General features: G+C 33.7%; 1 protein-coding gene across 9 annotated transcripts in view; it reads right to left on the bottom strand.

Moving 5' to 3' along the window:
- LOC126968812 (tropomyosin-2) overlaps positions 1–23,266 on the bottom strand; it is a 31,127-nt gene extending 7,861 nt beyond the window's left edge. For 2 of the 9 annotated variants that reach the window (XM_050813951.1, XM_050813952.1), the window contains exons 1-6: positions 23,165–23,266; positions 16,664–16,816; positions 13,883–14,008; positions 5,494–5,627; positions 3,958–4,075; positions 753–823 (exon numbers count right to left, since the gene is read on the bottom strand). In XM_050813951.1, the coding sequence (XP_050669908.1) occupies positions 753–823; positions 3,958–4,075; positions 5,494–5,627; positions 13,883–14,008; positions 16,664–16,777 (563 nt within the window). In that variant the 5' untranslated portion in view covers positions 16,778–16,816; positions 23,165–23,266. Of the gene's footprint in view, positions 1–752; positions 1,928–2,400; positions 2,472–3,138; positions 3,257–3,957; positions 4,076–5,493; positions 5,628–9,789; positions 10,255–11,610; positions 12,244–13,882; positions 14,009–16,663; positions 16,817–23,164 lie in introns of those variants that run through there. The other 7 variants (XM_050813950.1, XM_050813954.1, XM_050813948.1 and 4 more) reach the window with 5 other exon arrangements.
- Positions 23,267–23,514: the final 248 nt, after the last annotated feature.

Raw genomic sequence — 23,514 nt, 5'->3', positions numbered from 1 at the left:
AAGTTTTATCTTGAAATTGATCGTATAAAAACATGACTAATGATAATTTAGCTGACCCAAATTCTTGCCAATTTAAATCGATATGTTTTTCATTGCGTGAACAAATGCAGAATATAAGACATACTTGTTACACTCCGAAATGATTGTTCATTTATTTGCCCAATGTATACATCAAAATATTCATTAAATGAGAAAATATTCATTCATTATATTTGAATCGGGATATTTGCTTAATTTTATCGAAAACTCTCCATAATTGTTCACATCTAGTGATGTGAACAATTATGGAGAGTAGGTAGATGTAGATGTAGTAGGTAGAGAGGTAGTCCTAAACCTATATTTTAATAATAAATAAACTTTTATTTTTATTGTAATTAAAATTCCATCTACTATTTACTGTCAGAAAATCATATACAAAATATTTGTGCTACATGGCAATAACAGTTAACATTTCAAATTTAAAAGCAATTAGCGAGTTATTCGTGATCATAATAGATAGGCAATAAATGTAAAACGGGATGGATAGAAACTCCATTTTATAAAAAACTGGTATTATATAATGTAAAATCAGTTCTTAAGAACAATCCACCTTGCGGGTCAACTCATCACGTCACACCACCAAGGTCTGTCTCGTAACATCAATTAAATACAAGAACACGAGTTTTTATAGCACTCCAGGCTGTATGACCAAAGTGTAGTGTAGGTTCTAACGAATCATGGAGTTTGTATACATATCGTCTTACGGTACTTACCATTCGCTCTGCTCGGATCGTTCCTCGGCCCTCTCGAGGTCTTGTTCCATCAGCACGAGCTTGCGCGCCACCTACCGCCCGCCGAGCGTTAGTACACGCACACACACACTCACACACACACACACACACTAAGCTACTCTCCGGCGCCATTCTCGTCACCCTCGCCGCGGTGCCTTGGACCGTCGTGCCAGGTACCTTGATGGGCTTACAACTAAAGCAAGCAACACTACGAGGATTATACATTTAAAAATTGCATCTAGCTATCTTAGATTTTCATATGATCGTTTGTAGCAAAAAAAAAAGCTTTAAAGCTAACAAGCTTTTAAACCTTTAAATATATACGTTTGCAATAATTTACAAATATCAAACTCACCTACATGGAGACACTTTTTTGCAAAATTCTATAAAAGTACCAGTCCTTTTAGTGGCTGAGAGGTGCCAAATATAAGAATAAATACATAGTATTATTATGTTTAAATTTATTTGTATTTATTAACCAACCTTTGCTCATTAAAACAACAAAGAAATTACGACTGGATTTTTAAGAAAAGGATTAGGCATAACTTACGTGCTTTTCTAAATAGCATCCGGAGAAAATGAATTTCACTAATCATATTTATTAGGTACATAATAATTACGCTCTCTGTTATTGTACTGTTAGCGCGCTACTTTGTTGTAGTAGATTATTACTTTTATTAATGGTCTGTTTTAATAACATAAGTTACAAAATGCTTCAGTGCTATATCTTCTCTGAGCATTCTTAGCAGCGTTATTTTTGATAAATAAGCGGGACGCCGCTTCTACGTTAGTCATAATATGTATATTATTGGTAATTTATTGCACTTTTGAAATAAAAGCTATTATCTACAATCGCTACAAAAACTTCTTATGATAAGAAACTATTTAATGATTAAAAGGTATAATAAATAGCACCAAGAATCAAGTAGGTTATCACAGTGCAAGGAACATTGGGAGCAGTCGAGAAGGGCGCCGGGTTTACAAATAAAATAAACGAGGGTTGTCCCAAAACATTTAGCTCTAAGTTAATTCTTGTAATATAAAAACAAAATATCTATGTGCTATCTAGTGCATTATCGTATTCGCTATGTGATGTGTGCGCTTGTATATGTGCGGCACGCATACGGCCAGTAATTCTGGTGTAATGCGGTGCATATCTGAAAACGAAAATTGCCCTAAACCACACATATTTCCTGATAGCCTAGTACATAGTCACGATATATAATGAAGACACACATTGAAGACAGAAGGTTAAATCGACATGGACATGATAGTTAACATTGAGAAATATCCATGAGATGGGGCAACCCTTGTTTTGTGTAATGCTTGCAGTCATGCGAGCATCACTAAATAAAACTTAAAACTAAATTATTGCAAACCGAAAAATAAAATGGCTGCGTTAGTAGTTTATGAAATGATTTCTTCCTCAGCTTCCGTCGACCTAGATCATGCAGGGTGTAAGAATCAAAAACCAATGTCGGTTACGGTGCATGTTAAAATGAACCATGCATTAAGATGGTAGCGAGGAACTAGCAAACTAAAAAAATATGGTCCCATTGCATGCCAACATTACGAGTTGTTAAATGTTGATATACAAGAGGTCTTCCGCCAACATAGAAAATGAACCTACGATTCGCCGGATTCAGCACGCTCCTCGGCGCGCTCCAAGTCAGCCTCAACCATAGCCAGCTTACGAGCAACCTGGACATCACACACCACATCAGTAACTTCGTAGAAACTTATTCGATCAATGCTTACATTGAATTCTTCATATACGGTAACACTGGCTTATGTAACGAGACTCGTACCAACTACCACTTCCTTTTTAGGAAAAGAAACGATCATGCACGACACGACACCATCTTTGGTGTGATTTTCAAGTCTGCCTTCACCAACACGGTCGTATGTCAGGGGAACTAGGCCATTCTCATTAAGACCATCTGTTACGAACACATGCTCAGATTTCACGGAAAATGTCAACTTAGCCATGATTGCACTGCATGGTGATGCAATCTCGGCCTGTTTTAATACAATTATTATAGTTTATTGAATTCACACTTGGAAATGAAAACATCATGCTGACATGTTACGAGAGTAATGTTAGCATAAGGAATTGTTATTAAATTTCACAACACACTGCAAATATGTTTTCATACATATGTGTTGCCATGAAGTTAATCGTTCACTACTAAGATGCACAAATAACTTAGTGTTAATATTTAGGTATAATATTAATCATTGGATAGGAAGTAATATATCAAATTATTAAACACAACGTCGCCTTTGTTTATTACATCATAATGTAACTCAAATCTATAGCTTCGAAAAACAAGCACACCAAAACAAACAACACGAAAAAATTCTAGACCTCATCGTATTTCTTGTCGGCCTCTTCTGCGAGGAATCTGGCTTCTTTGAGCTGGTTCTCCAAGGCATCCATACGCTCCTCATCGGCCAACGACCTGTTCTCCAGAACCTTGCGGGCACTGTGCCCAATAACAACCAACTTAATTGGGAATATCTAAACATTTTGACCAAGGGTAGCCCATAGTTAGAAGACATGCAGACGAACACAAAAATAACGTAAACTAAATACCTTGATTGAGAACCCTGCAAAGGAATTCAATTTGAACCGAGATATCGATCACTTCAATGACCCACTCGATACGTACGTAAATGTATTCCTAACAACATGCAAAGCTATTTTTATCTTATTTATATGCATTACGTTAGCCACGACAACATTACAATGCCATGAAATCATAAAAGTGTTCATATCTCGGTCCAGATCGGTTAAAACAAAATGAAATACTCAGGTCATTTCAGAATGTTTTAAATAATAAATAATAATTTATAGAAGCAATTCCGAGTATGGAAACGTTTCTATCAATTTTTGTGTTACCATACAAGATGCGCTTAAGAATTAACACGAATCCGAACTACATTCAGTAAGGCCAAGTAAATAGTATAAAGTTTCACGATACCATATACTGAGCAAACTTTTTATGGCACAAGATAAATGTAGAATCTTCCATTATTTGATAACAGAATCAGGCTATTACTTAAGTTTAATGGTAAAAGTATCGACTAGTCTAATCGAATCAAACTAATAATGCCTTTTTTATACTACAGAGATTACAGCGCATTTGTATAGTAATACATAAAAACATCGTTATGATGCGTTCACCTCTTCATATTTCTTGTCGGACTCCTCCGCGATGAGTTTCGCTTGGGACAGCTGTGCTTCTAAGATGGCGACGCGGTCATCCTCCATATTGGTTCGATTCTCCAACGCCTTGCGTATTCTGGTTAGTGTTGGGCCAAACACATGCATTGTTAAAACATCGATAAAACTTTTATGAACGCACTATCGTCCTTTATACAACTTTTTTTTAAATCGAAGAGTTTCAAGATTCATAATCTTTAAGAATTTTTTAATTGTAAATTGAATTATTTGAAACTCTTCAATTAATAAAACAACAAACGAACACTAATGTTATAAATTAACTTATAATAAACACGTAAGAATATTCAGGTAATATGGTGGTTTAGAGGGCAAAAATAAGAAAAAAAAATCATGCACACATTAATAACATATATATAAAATATACACTAATTCATACTTTTAAATAGAACATTTCACCATTTATAAGTGAAAACAATGTCAGAATGAATGGTGATAATACAGATTCAGAGATATATTATACTAGATAGATATAGTGGATATCATTATTTTCTCCAACATTTTTTTCACTTAAATTTACTTTATTTCTCCCCGCTGTATTTCCCCACACCCAACCAAATATATTATAGATTTTATTCAATAAAAAAAATAGACTGTCTTGTATATAAGACAGATCGTTATAGATTAAAGGTAGTTCGCCTACCATAAAGATTTTTTTTTTATTATTTTATCTTTCACTAAACAAAGAAGCATATGATTTGATATTACAATAGAAATTAAATATCCGTGCGTTGTATAAGGGATAAGTCCTCGTAATATTTAAAATTATTACTCTTATCTTATCCCCGTGCAGAATGTTATCAATGAATAATGCTCTGGGCTATTCGTTTCACCTTTTCACGTACAATTAAGTACACACTAACCACAGTTCGATTAAGATATATTTGTCTTTTTCTTAAAAAAAAAAGGATCAAGAGAAAGGATTAGGTTAATAAATCTTACTTATTATAAAATGACAAAAATGATATATTTGAGTTTTTGTGGCCCTAAACATTTAGATGTTTTAAATTTAAAAAAAATACAGGACACGTTGGTACTACTAACAGATGAACATCGTAAGTTTAGCATCCTGTTATTGGACGATATGGGTAGATACCTAATAAGTGTAATTATAATACTATATACAAGTTACTAAATACTGCTTGTAATAAATTAATTTGGCTTTTGAAATAACATTTTTTTTGTTTTAAACAGCTCTATATAAGCACCTTTACGAATCTGTGGTAGTGTTACAAATTGAAGATTCAAATGTTTTTAATTTTTATGAAACTATTTGAAAAATAATTTTCACTAAAATACAGCCTACATAACTGGAAAATGACGATATAGTACAAGACTTTGAAAATGAAATTTCGATACACAACCTAACAGTTTTATTATAAGACTAATATAGCAAAACAAATTTGAAAGGAGAACCAAAATTTCTTTCATTACAGAGGATACATACTCAAAAATTTATCGTTATAGAATAAAACTGACCGTTCCGACTCATCAGCGGCCTGGCTAGCCTCAGCAAGCTTTGCGGTCGCGGTGGCCAGTCTCTCCTCTGACCTCTCCAAGTCTTCCTCCAACAGTTGGATGCGTCTGTTGAGCGCAGCAACTTCCGATTCGGCCTGCAAATATTTGCAAGAATTAGCGATCAACTAAATATTATTACAAATTTATTTTAACGTTCGGTACGTAAGAGCATTGTAATAGAAATTGACAATATAAGAAGAAGTCATAATATTATTTGTATACTTCTGAGAGTGGCTTGGTAATATCTTAATATAATTATCCTATAACATTAAGATATTAATATCTTAATGTTATATAATATCTTAACTTTTATGCTCATGTTCATCGTGCTTAATTTTTACACCAAAATACTTTTAATCGCAGGCAAGAAAGAGGAAGCCGATTATAGCCGGTCGTCATCATTTTTGACGATGCGATGTTATTTTACCTTACATTCCATTTCAAAACTTTTCTTCATATACAGTCTTTAAATTACTGTCTCACGAAGCATGATTCTTAAAACTTTAAGGTTTTAATTAAATGCTAATAGATTAGTTATCGTCTAACCCCCTTATTCATAATGGTCCGCTAACTTTAAACAGCCGCTTAGGAGTGTTTTATCTCATTCTGACTTAGGTCAATAGAAGAAAACACAGTGCGAATTAGCAATGCTTTAAGTTAGCAGACTATTATGAATAAGGGGGTAAATATTTACAAGTTCTTATCCTATTACTACAACCTACATACCTACCCTAAACTTTTCCTAGTACAATAGGTACTAGAACAGCAGATTCTGAACACGAATAATCAACTTGCACGTTTTTTTATTCTGTGACCAAAATAGTCTACCATTTAATTATAGTGTGTTTAAATACTAGTAACAATAAATAAGGACTATTTCAATCTTAGTGTGAATAATAAAAACATTGGTAAAATGTTACAATACTCTTATATTATACACAAGTAATGTTCAGAATAAAAACTACTTGGTAAATCTAAAAAGTTATCTACCGAAAATATTCTGATTCTAATTCAGGTCAAATAATCGCACGGTCTACATGAATTATTACTTACAGTATTAAACCGTTTTGAGAAATCTCTTAGGTTGCATGTCATCAAATTAGTGAGGCGAACGCAAAAAACGATGTATCGATAGATACCGTTCTGACCCAAAAAGTAGTGAACACGAGTGAGTATATTACAACAACGCTAACTATTTTAAAAGCTAGAGTCTAGACCATAGTTTTTCAACCTTATTTTGCTCACCGAGAGCTCACATTGAGAATATGTTTTTTTCTAGAGTATTTTCGTGTATTTGTTTGCCTTTTTAGGCTATATTTTTTAATCTACCCACGCCCCATCTGCGCCATCTCAATGCCCCCTAATTTTTTCTGGGTCTTCTACTGCTCCCTCGAAAGTCTCAAACGCCCACGTTAAGAACCTCTGGTCTAGACCATAGTTTAATAGAGAATTGAGACTCAGTTTTTGCGTTTTAATTCATTAATTTTTTTTTCTACAATTGGTATGTTTATTAGTTATTTATTATTCTGTATATTAGTTATTGTCAATTTATGCTAAAAGAGGTTATTGGCCGCACAGTCGCTTTTTGTTATCTCTAAAGAGTGAAATAGTGTGTGAAGGTATTGCTCAGTACATTCTCTGTCTATGATGAACACATAATGTATGCTCTTTCAATACACATATATACGTGCTTTGAATAAATACGTAAAATATTCGCAGTATTTATATTCAACGGAATGAATACTTGTGACATCATTCGTCCTTGTTGCGAGGATGCTCGAATGAGTTCCACTTACACCTTTTATCCTGTGTCGTCATCAGTGCGTAGCAGCTAATAATAGGATATATCTATGTACCTATTTTCAACGAAGCTAATTTCCCTTTGCACTCCTGAAGCTTCGGAATAATAGCCGACAAACTTGAAAAGATACACAAGGTTCTATAAAAGTTACTGAAACACAAATCTAAAAATCTTTTCGAATACAAAACCTTGTGATTTTACTTTACAAGCAAGTCAAATGACAATTCTTCTGCAATTATGTCAATTAAGACATCAGAAATGCTTCAATAAATCAGCCTCAAATCACGCTCGCCACATTTTTCCATAATTACGAGGCGTTACGTTAGACTATTTAGATGGAACTTGGCACAGTATTAACTTCAATTTCAACTTTTACTTTGCGTCTATATCTTATTAAATGATATGTATAAATATTTATAAATATATACACGAAGTATTTTTCAACCAACCCGCAAGGAATATGGCTTTTTAAGTGCGTTCTGTCTTTCATATAATCTCTGCATCTTTTTGACTCAAATAACGCATGAATGTAATTAATTTTATTTGTCGTAGACGAGATTTGCTTAAAATGGTAAGTAGTTTAACTAGACGCAGTAATGCAGAATAATAACCGAATCATTCTATTCATAGGTCTGATGTGTTAAGCAATCACCTTGAACCCGTCAGATGGGTTTCAATGTTGTTTTGTCAAGCTATTGGCGATGTCGATAACCTTATTAGAGGGCTAACAGGTCCCAAACTTAATTGTAACTTCATATATTAACTGGCTTCCTATCGGCTACACATGAATGCCCAAATTGTCAAGTCCACAATACGAGGGGGAGTCGATTGTTTAAATTGTATGGGATAGGTCTGGGACTATACAATTCATTGAAATACCGTACAATAACGAACGGTGATTGTAATACAAAAGACACGGAGGGAACCGTCAAAATCCTACCCAAGGCTATTGTTTTCATGTCAACCATTCGAAACGTTTTATTTATCCGGTTTTGGGCAGTGGCGGCGAAGGCAAATGTCAAACAATTAGCTTAACCTTAATATGTCCACTTATGACTATATTTTTTTTTTCTGAATCTAGGCCTTTCTCGAAATTAGATAATTAATCATATGTGAGCTGCGCATCTTTGTTTTATTGCGTAGGCACATACTTGCACAATACTCCCATCTCCTATGCACAATGTTTAACACTAATTGGAAATAGAAATTAAAATATACGAGCAAGCAAGTCACCTGACGGCAAATTATCACCCTAGATTTCTTGCAACACCAGAGAAATCATAGGAGCGAAATTAAGAGAATTAATTATCTCTGTCACATATGTAAAACTTTTTACAGTTAAAACAATCTTTATAACTATAATATTCTAAAAGATTCAGTCTGATTATTTCCGGATTATTGAAAATGAATCTTTCTTAGTTCGGTTTCAATGTGTGAGCTAATACTACATAGCGGATACGAGAAATTCAATGGAGTATTGTAATAAACATAGTAATGCAATGAAGTATGTAATCAACGAATGCCCAAAAAAATGTTGCCGAACTACATTTTCACCAACAAATAAAAATAAGTGGACATACTTGTGTAAAAATAGAGCTTATTGAAACACAAATTACAATAATTATGGAATTCTTAATTTAATATTTCACACATTATTCGTAATAACATACCTAATATCCTAGGTATCTTATCAGTCTCTGACGAAAATTCCGATAAGGTAAATGTCATTAAAGATAGACATCTTAACCTAGTAATAAATAGCATGTGTAATTCTTCAATAGTGCAGGTAATCTACCAAAGCAGGTAGCTCACCAAAGTCTTTTCTGGGACCTAATGGATCTAATTAACCAGAGATATCGTACAAAACTTAAGGGAATTACGTCATAATATTGTAAATGTGGATCTGACACGCCTTTTGGGCGCCGGCGCGATCCTTCGAGGACGTCTGAACTACAGAGGTAGAGGAATGTTTTAAAAGAGACAAAACTTCATGAGACTCGTTGAGGTACCAGCGTTGTTTCCGAGTGTAGCACACGACCTCAGACGTAACCAAACCTGTTAGCCATAAAACTGGCACACCGAGCACCGTTAAATGTGAATTATTAATTCCGAAAAACTTCTATCCCGAGAATGAATGTTGCGAAGGCAACACCCGTTGCTTTTTTATATAGGTATTAGGTACTACATGTTGGAAAGAATATGGTCGCGGTACAAAAAAATATAGATTTGTCGTCCTGCTCATACATGTCAATTGTAACCGGGACGGAGTGAGACGTGAATATGCGTACGTTGTCGGCACACCTAAGTATGGCCGGACATTACTCACTAAAGATAGATAGTATTACAACCACTGCAATAAATGATAAGTTAATCTGATATATTATAACACTAACATTCACATTTTAGGAACTATTTCTCACTATCACACGACACAAATATAAAACACGTTATCTTACTTCTTCCCTCCGCATTATTTCCACTTGTAGCCGTTTGTGATATTCCTCACATTCATCTTTATATTTCTCCATTTCCTCTTTTGTTTGACGCATTTTCTTCTTTAATACGTCCAAAATTGTTCCTTGTTGCATATTTGTCGTCATTTTGATTCACTTAGACCTTATCAGAATTTCTAAAAACTAAAAACACCTTCGTCCTTGTCGCGAAAATGCCAACTGAGAACTGAGTCTGAGTGGCCCGTTCGTTACGGCTTCGGAAACTATCGTCGCGATACGAGTGAATAACACAACCGGCAAAATGGCCGCTGCAGCTGACAATCTATAGAATTAACGTGACTGACTCACTTTACAATTTACTAACGATCTATTTCATTAGTGCAATTTTTGTAAGTATTTTGCAAGAGAATAATTAGTTTTGATTTATTTATGATATAACAGGAAACAATTTAACAATCATTGACAGTATTCTTGAAACTGGTTGCGTTGACAATCCATAAGCCAAAGACCTTTATGTCACTTGATCCACAACACTAGCTCCACCTGTTGCAAACACCCACCAATTTAATTGTCCATCTATACTTTATGGTTGACTGATTCACAAGTTCACAATAATTTCTAAATATCAAAATAGTTAAAGCCTCGTGATATTAAGTCAATGTGAACCAAGGCAATGTGAAATAATTAAAACAATATAATATATTTCATGATAGGATAATAAATGTTCTGGGTACAGCGCCATCTATGCAAGCTTGACAACAACATTATGAGGTTTACTTTTATCTCTGGCTGCTACCTTTTGGAATTGACTTCACTCATTAATACTGAGTCTTATTTTATGTTTTTCTAAAATAACATCATATAGCATGCTTACTTAATTTATAAATAGAAGCTACAATTAATAAAATTTAATTAGTGCTCCACTACGATATAAGCATATAATACCTAAATAGGTAAATAAACCTTAACCATCTGAATGGTATATATTATCAACTATGTAAACTGAAATTTAGGTAACTGTAATGAACCAAAGCAGTCAAGCACTAAAAAGAACGTGATAATAAAATTTACTAAGAAATATACAAATAACCAAAATATTTTTCTAACGACATAGGTACCATATCGGCACATCACTAGTTGATTTTCATTCCAAATAGTTTCGGTACTTATTTTCTGTCTTTCAATAATAATACTATGCATATAATAATATACTCAATTTACTTGTGAATCAAGTCTTCAACTTCATTAAAATTCGTAACGCTTTCTATGTTTATGCCTAATGTAATGTTGACACGGAATATTATTAGGTATGCGAACGATTAAATAAATTAGGTATATCAACAATCTACATTTCACTAAGTGCCTAATTACTAATTAGATAATAACCAATAATTGTATAATAATAAAATAGGTAGATAAATATTATTTGATGGCAATAAATATTGATAGAAGCACTAATTGTATAAATTCCATCACGGATGAGTGACATATTAATTTTTTATAGTAATATCATTGCTTAATTCAATGAGTCAATTTACCTACCCAAGTTTTAATTTAATAGGTATTAAGAATTATTGTAGGTAGATAATAGAAGAATATTTTATAGTAGCGACATCTAGCGTTCCCATATGTCATCATATTCGTAAACAAGTCATTGTCAATTACTAGTGCTCAGCTGATTGAATACGAAATTACGAAGTCACATAACCTCACGATTTACAAGATGCACAAGTTCTGTCGAGTGGACGTGATTATTAATAGTTCTGGCGCATATGGCCTACGTGCAGAGGTTTTTATAAACATATCAATGAAATAGTACATTACCCTTTTTAACGCCGTATTCTTAATATTCTGCAACTCATTCTTGATTATTGAAAACTTCATCATTGTGTCTGAGGAAAATATTGAACTACCAAAGGCTAGGCCAGGATAATCAGCGCATCGCCGGTTTCTACGACGGTTCTCTCTTGCTGCCAGGACTTCGGTGCATTCACTTGTGCACCTGAGTTTTGCAAGTTCTGCTGTTTCAGGGTCATCATCTATTATGTCGGAGGCTAGTGGCACTCCTTCAGCACCATCCCCAGCAGATCTATCCTCATTAAATGAGAATTCATCGTCAGAACTATTGTCTAGCTCTGTCTGTAACCTTAAGTCTAAATCGATTTCATCACCAATATTCGAGTCCAGAGTGTTTTGATTCGAAAGTGCATCGTCACTATTCGTCCTTGTCACTTGAGATTCACTAACACTATTGACACAAGGCACATCATTTGTTTTGCAGTCTAAGGTCACATTGGACGGAGTGTTTACGGTTTCGTCGGGGGCGGGAAATCTATTGCCCCTCAGCCGCGGGTGGTGTTGGTGCCCCCTGCGCCGCCCGGGGGTGCGCCCGTGGCTGTGGGGCGCTGACGCGGACATCACTGTTCACCGCGCGCTGCGCCCGCCCGCGCACAGCTCGACGCCATGTTGACTGACTGTCCGCTGTCGCTTTCAAGCAAACGTCAAAATGGCGCTGCAGTCGTTCAAAGCGCTGAACTGTTTTACCGACAGACCTACGTAGAAAACGTATAGCGCGCGGGAAAATTTTAAACAATGCTACTATACGTAATACGTATTCGACTTGAATACAACCATACAATATCACCAAGAAATAGTATTATTCATCATTAAGTATTTTCCAAATCTGAAGGATATATTCTAAAATATATAAAATAATAATATTACAAGAACTAACAGTTTCTTTTCATTTCCTAATTTAAATGCAAAACGGAAATTATCATAACATCACTATTATAACAGAAGTTTAATGATGGGAAATCAGCGCAGTTACCTACGTAGAGAAAACATGAGCCAGCGTCTAATTTTATCTAAAATCCGGGCACCGTGCCCATATTAGGCGCGGGTGGCTGAAAATAGCCACAGCTGAGCGCGAGAATATTGTGTATTTGCTTCATGATAGGAAACACGTTCTTTTATTCTTTAAATTCTGATTTAAAGTTTAAATCAATGATTTTTTTCCTATTTGGTACAATGTTTTAATTCTGTGGAACTAGGTATGGATAACAACTTCAGTAGGTTAATACGCACTTACAAAGAGCGAATGTTATGTTATTCGCTTAATTCTGCTAAATCTACGTGTTTTTATTTCTTTTTCTTCGCTAATACTTTAGGTCAAGGTATTTTGCATCACTCTCATGATTTAATCCTTACAATACAATACGCAGGAAAAGTGTTACATAACTATGTTTTGCATGTAATTTACCTTAAGGTTACAGTTGCAATGTGCAGCAGGTTAAAACTTGTTGCTATACTAATATTATTACTATTCTTTACGTCATACATAATATAGAAAAAATAATATATAGGTAATAATTATTACTGCTCTTTATCTCCCTAGTCCCTACGAGACCAGACGAAAATATTTATGTAGCTTAACACAGCTTAATTGCAATAAGGAAAAAGAATAAGAGTGCGATAATTTTTTTGTTACACTAAGTAGGTATCTGACTAGACTATTAAAATAATAAACTGACAGTTTTGCACAAAGAGGATGTAAATACTACGTAATAAAAGGCGGAACTGCCTACGTATTTTTTTTTAATTTAGTGTGAAACGTGCAGGAAGGTTTGACATAAGTTGGAAATAGTAATAATTACAGTATGGCGATTAGTTTGACAACGAAATGTTGCATATAACGCAGTGAATTTCGGCTATCTCCTTTGTTTACAAGATTATAGGCGTCATCTGTCAATCTGTCAATGACTGCACGTTTCATACAATCGAGTGAATCGATTTTTTCTTTGAGAGTTCCGCTAGCATGCAAAACATGTCAGAGAAAAGAATGATTTTCATAAGCAAAGCCTTTTACAAACAATACAGAGGTGTTTAACTAAATGTGTATATTAGCTTACTGTTTTGGCTTCTAAATAATATTATGCGACAAGTTCTATTCCGGCATTCAATTCAATTAACTACTATCCTCACCGAAACCGACCTGTTTTTGTTTTAATTTATTTAATGACACGAGTAGAGGTAGATTGCAATTTGCATCTTTACCGTAAAAAAAGCAAAATTAAAAAGTTTTTATTTAACTCACGTTTTGTAGTGCCTTCTCTTTCTCTTCAAGTTTGGCGTTCACTTGCATGAGTCCTTCTTGGGTCTGGTCGAGGTCATTTTCAATGGTCTGGATCTTCTTCTGAAGCTGTCTCGCTTCTTCTTCGGCCTGTACGGTAAAAAAATGAAAAAATTACTTCTATACTTAGGTATATTAAGTGTGTAATCTATACAATATATAAATAATAAAATATTTTGTGCTATGTCTGTATATAATTAATATTTAAGAAATAACAATTTATACGCATTAAACTTATGCAAGCGAGAACAAAAAAATTGTTTTTAGAATATTTATCTGTCTATCGGAAACGGTTGAACCGATTTGAATTCGGTTTTCACTGATGTAGTGTGACAATCCCCCGTATAATATCAAGTACTTGTTTTATTCCATTCAATTCTAAAAATTACATTGTTTCAATAAAAACTACGTGGCAAACATAACACATAACACCTGTCATACAGGCTCTTGTCATATTAGCCTGGCTTCGTCTATTCGCGTCCCTTTCATACAATCCGATTTTTGTAACACTTCCTTCCAGAAACGTTACAAAAACGAAACTCTTACTGTGGGCCGCGGTGATGACATACCATCAGGTGACCCGAGTGTATTCTCGTTTTTCCTCCTCTACCAAAAAAATCGTCCAGAATACTTCAGTATTTGTGTAAAGATTATTCCCAAAACTACAGACATGTGTTTAATTAGTAAAATAGGAACGATTTATTCACGATAAAATGTTGACCAGTTTTTCAGTGAAGTAATTCTTTTGACCAATCTTCTTTCTTTTGATCTTCATCTTGGCTTCAATCTTTTGATCTATCAAAACAAACGAGTATCATTGACCATTATTTAGGTACTAGCATATCCTAACATTATTATCCCACTTCTGCTTCTTTCATTTACCTTATTCTATACCTTTCATATTGTATATAGTCAGATATTTTTCTGCCTTATTTATGCACATAGAATTGAAAAATAAAAATGATAATAATTATTTACAGAGGTATGAGTAATCGCGAGGTAAAAACAATTCGTAATATTATGTAAACTTGTATTTAAATTACCTTGAACATCGTATTATGTAAATCGTTGTACCTTATCATAATACCAATTTATAGCTTGGCAATTTATATTATATATACTTGGTAAGTATAGCGAATACTTACATTGGGGTCATATTAAGGTTATAAAATAGTTAAAGTTGAGGTTTGAAGTATGTATCTGTGCATGACAGAGACAACAATACAACTTACTATGGATTCAATATACGCAACTTAAGAGTTGACTTCATTTTTTTTATGACAATAAGGGACGAGAGGTGTAGGCCGTTCAGCTGATGGTAATTGATACGTCCTGCCCATTACCATGCAGTGCCACTCAGGATTCTTGTTAAACCCAAAAATTCTGAGCGGTACTTCAATTGCGTTCGTCACCTTGAGACATAAGATGTTAAGTCTCATTTGCCCAGTAATTTCATTAGCTACAGCACCCTTCAGACGGAAAGAAAACAATGTTTACCCATTCACGGCAGAAATAAGCGCCAACACAATTTTACGGAAAGATAAAGTCTTTCTTCTTTGACATTGAAAGCACAAAAATTTTGTGTTACATCTACCGAGACTTAAATGACAACAAACGGTCTTTAATGAGTATCTAATAGTTGTTACCCGCGACTTCGTTCGTGTTCACATTACGTCATCAACACGTTAACATTACCGTGTCATTAGTAAAACATCCTAATATGTGTTAATCCACGGAATAATCTGCGTGTGTGTTAAATTTTATGGAAAATGAAAAAAATAAACTACGTTTAAAAAAACCGACTACAAAGCTATCAATATGAAGCACATACAAATAATAGTATTTTATTAATATTAAAGGTAAAGGCTTGCATAAGAGGTGTATTAAATTAAATTTTTAGTTATTTGATACTTTACAGTTCTTAAAGTCGGTTTTTTTAAACGTAGTTTATTTTTTATTTTTGACTATTTAGTGTCAGATAATACTAATATATAATCAACTTGAATGAAAACTCCAAAAAAAAGCCGTACACAGAAAACAATTATGTCATCCAGGTAGACGAAATCATCAAACAAAAGAAGAATTACGTAAATCGGATCATAAATCTCAGAGTAATCGGTGTACATACATAAAAAAATACCGATTGAATTGCTAACCTCCTCCTTTTGGAAGTCGGTTAAAAATACAGCCTTTTTGGCGTGATTAAGGATCAAATATCCAGACATAATTAATATAAATTAATGCAGTCAAGATGCAAGCTCGCCCTTTGTGGGCGTTTTTATTCATTCATGTCGATAAACGAAGGGCCGAGTACCAGGAGATCATATGATCTAAAGATATCGTTTTATACGCAAAGAAAGGGCAAAGGCTCGCCAAGTAGTTTCGTCCTTGCCACATCGAACGACGTTGTATAGCAGATTATAATATTTGTCTCGGCATAGCAATGCGGTCAAAACCCTCCCCACGTAGGTAATACGATATACGATTCATAAGAATAAAAATAAGATTCACTTTACTTTCTTAAGTTAAGTATCACAGAAGCTTCAAGTTATTGTTTAGAAATACTGCTTTAGGTACATGATACTTTCATAAATTTTAATGTGGCTCAGAAATATGTAACCTACAATTATTTTCATCTATGTACTTATATAGTTGTTACATTTTTACTTCCATCGAAGCACTTAGTGCACTAGTACAAACGCAAAAGAAAGCAAAAGTACCAGGGTATCAGAAGTTCATAGGTACCTTCTCGGCGCGAAGGTTGGCGTCCTTGGCCTGCTGCTCGCACATGGCCGCGCGGTCAAGTGCGTTGTCCTTCTCCAGCTTCATCGCTTGCATCTTCTTCTTGATCGCGTCCATTTTGGTGGTTTTTGTTTTCTTTCCCTTTCACACGAAAAGCTACGAGAAACAAAGAAATTTTTTATTTACCCACATATAGTAGCTACACATTGTAAGTATGTAAGTATCGGGCATTATTGCTCCATAGTTTTTAAATCCCACACTGATTTAAAGATCTCTCAATGTATTCAAGCAAATAAGTATCTTTTATTTTAGCATGTGAGTGTTTTTACTGTAGGTAGCGGTAAGTATACACACAAAGAATCCCTAGTATCTAGAGATTTTACAATCCTATATCTACAGATTTGACGACCCATATAGCCGAATGGTTAGTGACCCTGACTACTAAGCTATAGGTCCTGGTTTCGAATCTCGGTAGGTGCAATCATTTATATGATGAATATGGATGTTTGTTTCCGAGTCATGGATGTTTATATGTAATTATGTATATTTAAGTAGGTAAGTAAATTGTATTAAGTATATCATTGTCTTGTACCCATAGTACAGTACCTATATCGGACAGATTCATATCATTATATGATTAGATATATATCATTCATATCAGACAGACAAAAAATTTGTAAAGACTTTAGTCAACGTGAAACAATTATTAAAATCATGCTATAAAACCTCATAGCAATATACGTTTTTAAAAAATGTACCTTGGAGTTCCTAACAAAACCCAATACCTGGTCACAACGTACGAACTACTCAAGCTTCTCAGTAAGTCAAGGTAGCGGACTGAAGAGCTGACTGGCAACGTTTAGGCCATATCTGAACCCTTGGAATACAAATGATAGTCACTTTTAGGACATGTCCCTTTCTAAACGACAAGATGACATCGAGTCGCATAAGAACTCTCTAGAAGAAGTAGTGATAACATTTCCCATGGAAAGAGTACGCGAATCATAAATGCGGCAGGCAGATTAAAAGCCTTCATAGCAAAAAGTAGTAATTTCCAGAGAATTCAGTAGATAAATAAACATTATATATATATAAGGCTTATTAAGATTATATTACGTCATAAAAAAATAAATGCATTTTTATTTGTAACAAAACTTAGGGCTAGACAAGGTATACTTTCTTTATTGCAAAGCCGATTCTACTGCCATAAACTATAAGAATGTATGTAAAAAGTTAATAGTTTCCATGTAGTGCTAATAAAAAGGCGATGGACTGTGAGTGTGATTATTACGCAGAAAATAGCGGGCAAGCTAATTGCATTGCCCGAGAGTTATATATATAAAATAAATATGTAGTATAGGTACTAGCTTATCAATAAAAGAACAGCACTTTTTAAATTTAATCTTCCAAGTTCTAAACGTCATTCATTTTATAGACTCTGGAAGCGCCTATAGTTTGGTAGCGATGTCAATATTATTTATGTGGTTTGATTGAGTCTTCTAATAATTATTTTATTATATTTTGTATAAGATGGGCTCACGATGGGAAGTGGTAAAAGACAAATCAAAGTCGAAAATATTTTATTGACTTATTAAAAACAAAAGACTGCTAGGCAACGTCAATCACCAAAAAAAAAGGCAATATAATTCTAAAGTCTGTGCGAGGCAATATTATATAATCATTTAAATTTTGACAAACTGGTTTTAGAAGTCTACTACCGAGAAGTTTTTTAGAAAAGTAGGTACAGTATGCGTATATAATATATTATATCCTATAATTCATTTAATTACCTTACTTCATGTACGAATTTTAAAATTTTTAGTGCAATTTGTTTTTTCAATCATTCATTTTTCATTCATACAGTGGTACCTAACACTTATTGCATTTCCTACATCTCAAAGGAATCAAACCGGTTACCAGTGGCTGAAAAAATGAGACACTAAACATCCATCACGGTATATGCTAAAAAAACGAAATAACATGAAGCCATTCAAGTTATCCTTAGAGTTCATTGATCTAAAAGGTTAAAAGTATGCTCGGTTCTTAATCTTAAGTAGCTTATAATAGATATACATGTATCAGTTTAAACATAGATCGTTTTTGGGCATCACATCAGATCTAATTAAGGAAAGTATTGGTAATCACAAAAAATATCACGCAACGTAAAACCAGGCTGTCGCACTATGGTCAAAATGGCTTTAGCCTGCATTCAGTTCAAATAAAAAAAAAAGTGAAAGATGTGTAATTGTTTTGTACGTGTCTTTTCAAATATTTTACTTTAGTTAAAAATACCAATTAAAACTCACATGATATGATGAATAGTATTAAAAATTGCGCTGTAGTTAACCCAACAAGCCAAATTAATATGTAGGAATCTATTTCATGTAGTAAACGAAGATGACGTACTTCGTGAGTGCAATTATATTATTTTTACCTGTATTCAAAATACAGTTATTGTACAAATACTTGGATGATTCAAGGAAGAAATATTTCATTGTGTGAGTCATTGTTGCGAAACGTACGGCTGTTGACCAACAGTCGACAAACGGGATCCATCTCACCTCTACTTAGTAATGCATTCCTTGGAATTTCCCAGTAAATTACTTATAAAATAACCTCAAAAATAAAAAATAAAGGATTTGTCGATTTATAATTTTTCTTTTCTTTTTTTAGCGACTTTGTATGTGTAGATTTCAATTATAATTCGTCGTAAATCTTTCTAAATATTGGGACACAACTAATATATGTATCTATAAAATACACTAGAAATGTCAAATTTTCAATAAATTGTTACTTTACGTGAAACATAATTTTATCGACACGGTTGCTTTGATTGATAGGTATGGAGGTACTTTAAACAGTATGTGGCGGCCTAAGTTCAACATATTAATGATATATTGTCTAATTTTTGAACATCGTTCCAAATTCAAAATACAACATTTTACCATAGAATATTAACTACTCTCTTGGCGGCAAGTGAAACTAACCATAGACTAAGACAAGTACACGGGGCATAGACCTACGGACATCTCTAATACAGGAGAGGAGATACAGTAACATAGAAAAAGTAAGCGATCTAATGTTAAGCAATTAGCCACGCATGGACTTACCTTCGTAATATTTTGAATATTAAACTAGCTTACTCACATATAAAAAAATGGCTCTTTCGTAAATCCTATTACTCCACTGCTGAATATCTAAATGATCGGACAGCCAGGGACTAGATTGTGATTTAATTTTTAGCGATAAAAATGACTGCACAATATTGTATATTTTTATTGAAAAAGAGTGCTTGGAGAGTTTCTTGCGCCGCTTCTTCTCACTCAGAGCGCCATTTGTTTCCGAAGCGGTAGTAGTATCTAGTATATTAGAAATTACATCAAAAAGAATTATAAAGGAATCAATTGAGAAAATAAATGCCTTTTATGCCTTTTATTGAAAAATCAAAATTGGTTCCGCAATTGGGGCTGACAGGTAGTATATTCTATGTCCTTTTCTGTACCACTAAACAATGTGTGTGCAAAATACCGCGAATTGATAATGGGATAGATCCACAAAACTAAACAAAATTGCATATGAATGTTAAAACTTTCCACTTTGGAAAAGGTTTTTTTTTTATGAAAGTTAAAGTTAACTCGGTAGAAGTGTTTCCTTGCCGCACTTATTATATATAATCAAATATTTACAACTTCAGTAGTATATTATTGATTTAATATACAACGTGGCCGTACTATTATGTAGATGTGTCACTAGGAAACAGTTGGAATGTAATTTCTAGATAAGGTGGTGTGTAACAACTCAATGTTACGTGCTGTATCTGCGGTTGGTTCATGGCTATGTTTCACAATTAATTGTGTTTACCTACTGACTTTCTGACCTACTTGAAATAACACTTACTTCTGCCGCTAATTTGCTATACATTTAACCAAAAATTTATAATTACCAGAAAAAATAATAAATATAAATCAGTGTTTCGATTGGAAGGACGCCGTAGATGGTGTAACTACTGGGCAAATGAGACTTAACATCTTATGTCCCAAGGTGACGAGCGCAATTGTAGAGCCGCTCAGAATTATTGGGTTTCCCAAGAATCCTGACCGGCACTGCATTATAATGGGCTGGGCGTATCATTTACCATCAGCTGAACGTCCTGCTAGTCTAGTCCCTTACTGTCAGAAAAAAAAACAGAAAAATGTCAGGGTATGTAGAAATAGTTAATGTTTGTAAACATCCAGTTAGTTTTTTTTATTGGAAAAATCACTGTGATATATTTAATGAAAGTGTATAAATGTAGCATATCTTACCGGTGGGGGAGAGTGAGTAGGAATTAGCGATTTATAAATAGAATTGTGAATTGAACGAATTTGTCAATGATTTGGTATATTCTAGTCAACTATTCTCATCAAAAGGTAACTATACAAAGTATCTATTATGTATGAAATATCTACAGGGTCAAAGAAAAAAAATAGCCCATTACCCCATAGCTATATAATACCCCATAGCGTAGCTATGAGCATGACGGGTTAATCTCATTCAATACGAAGAATTACACTTCAGTTAATTTATAAGTGTTTATATGATATGTAAAGTATTTATTTTTGGGTTTTAGCGACCATACTAATTGTGATGATGGTGTTATATGACAGTAATATTAATTTCGAGCCCTTAGATTATTTGTATATCTAAATAGACTGTGACAGCTGTGAAAACGTCGAAAAAAATTAAAGTTGACAGTTAACCTCTACTTTGAGCAATGCACGCGCACTAACACAAAGTGACATACAAATTGCGAGTGTAAGACGTAGCTTGTCACGCACACTGAACTAATAAACCTGGCCTGTTTTCATTGGTTGACTAGCAGCAAGAGGTTCTATCTAGATTCTAGACGTATAAATTATGTAAGCCCGTTGTTAAAATGAGCGCTCACAAACTAATTTCCGCCCCCGGATCTCTTGTTAAAAGAGAAAACCTGAGATTATTTTTATCACAGCCGTAAAATGAGTAGGTACCTCAACTTCTTATATTCTCTTTATTGTTTAAAACAGATAGGTTAACTTGATAGTGTTTCAAAGGCAAAATAATCCGGGATCAGGGTAATTTCTACACATAGGAGCTTCCCCATAAGTACGTACATAACCTGTTAAAAATGGACGAGCGGCAAAAATCTTACTAATGACTTTACTTAATATTTACAGCTTGTATATTCTTCAAATTTTTGTGTTTTTGGCGCTAACTTACATGTTCGAAGAAGTGTAAAATGTGCTTATGGGTATGAATGCTTATACTAGCATATACATATAATGTTAGATGTATAAATTATGAAAAAAAAAATATATTTAAAAATTATCTCGCAATACTTAGCCTTATATCGGCAGTATGGCCGACGGACCTGCCCACGATCGGCAAATAAATAAAAAAATTGCCTTCACTTGTGATAAGTTAAGTACGAAATTTTAAGAAATATTATTTTCTTCGTAAGAATATTCGAGAATTATGTAAATTGTAAATATAATATGCAAAAGTTATGTTAACATGTAGGTAATTTAGTTTTTGTGAATTTACGTAGTCAGTAAACATTCATTATATTTTTTTAGTGCCATCCTTGAGAGTTTGTACATTTGTAATGACAAATTTCGTGTCTCGAACATTATAATAAGAACTTCATAATTTAATAACAACGTTAAGTAATACACAATCGAGTAAGACAAATATAAAATATAGCATTAATTTTAATGATAATATTTATTTAATACGATTTTGAGAAATACTAAAAAGGAATATAATATTACTTATTACTTTTTCCTATATAAATTTATTTAAAAGCTGGTTACCCCTAAAGTAGGTTAAGAAAAATAATTAAAATGGAATAATTAAATTTCAATAAGTAATTAAGTACAAAAAAATTCTGAGTGGGTGTTCTAATATTTAAATTAATAAATCCCTTAGATATTAACACAAATAAAAACTAAAAGAATAACTATACTTTTTCAATGGGGTGTCTTAAAGCTTTTCATATATCTAAATAAGTCTAGGATTGCTTTACGCATGCGCGTCTCATCCCGTTTCTGACTCTAGCAAGCCATTGGCTAAACGTTGGCTAATTGCCAAAAACGCGGCAAACGTAAGATAAACATGGATCCTATTGGCTGTCCGAAACTGAAATCGAGCACCGCGGTTTTCAAAAATAGAACCAGAGCTGTGCTACCAAATTATGGCTTATGTTTTTGCATACAGCCCGAACTCAATAGAGATGGTTGGAATTCTGAACAAATGATCAATCGTCCCAAAATAACCACATATAATTCACAGAATTTATTTATTATAGTTTGTTTAACTTGCATTTGCTTTTAAATCACGTAGTTAATTTTTCCCCCTTTCATGGATATGCTTTTACATCGCGAACTTTATTCACTTATTCCACTCACCTCGAATTAAATACTAAATCAGTGCACTAAAAAAATTCACAATATTTTTCACAGTAACCACTAAACACAAGATACTTACATGTCGAGTCGACGATTGCTCAGATGCGACTGGCGTTCAGCGCGATCGTTCTCTTGGTGTCGCCTTACCGCCGCGAAAGGAGATGACGGCAATACCACCCCGCTCCAACATTACCAAGCAACGAGGATTTAATATTTGATTTTTTTTAATTTAAATTTTAATATAATAACGATAGCGGCACAAAATGCAATCAGTTTTAAGAAGATAACTTTTATTTGACTTGATTACCTATTCATTAAAAGTGTTTCAATATTTTTAAAATCTTTAAATTTCATTTTATTGGGGTCCCGATTAAATTACCAGCCCATAAAGTACATATTTTTATACTTTATTTTTTAATAACTACTTTT

This window comes from Leptidea sinapis, chromosome 16, assembly GCF_905404315.1.
Source record: "Leptidea sinapis chromosome 16, ilLepSina1.1, whole genome shotgun sequence".
Lineage (NCBI taxonomy): Eukaryota > Metazoa > Arthropoda > Insecta > Lepidoptera > Pieridae > Leptidea > Leptidea sinapis.
Note: the sequence above shows the minus strand (reverse complement) of the source record. Positions and strands in the feature narration are given on the sequence as shown.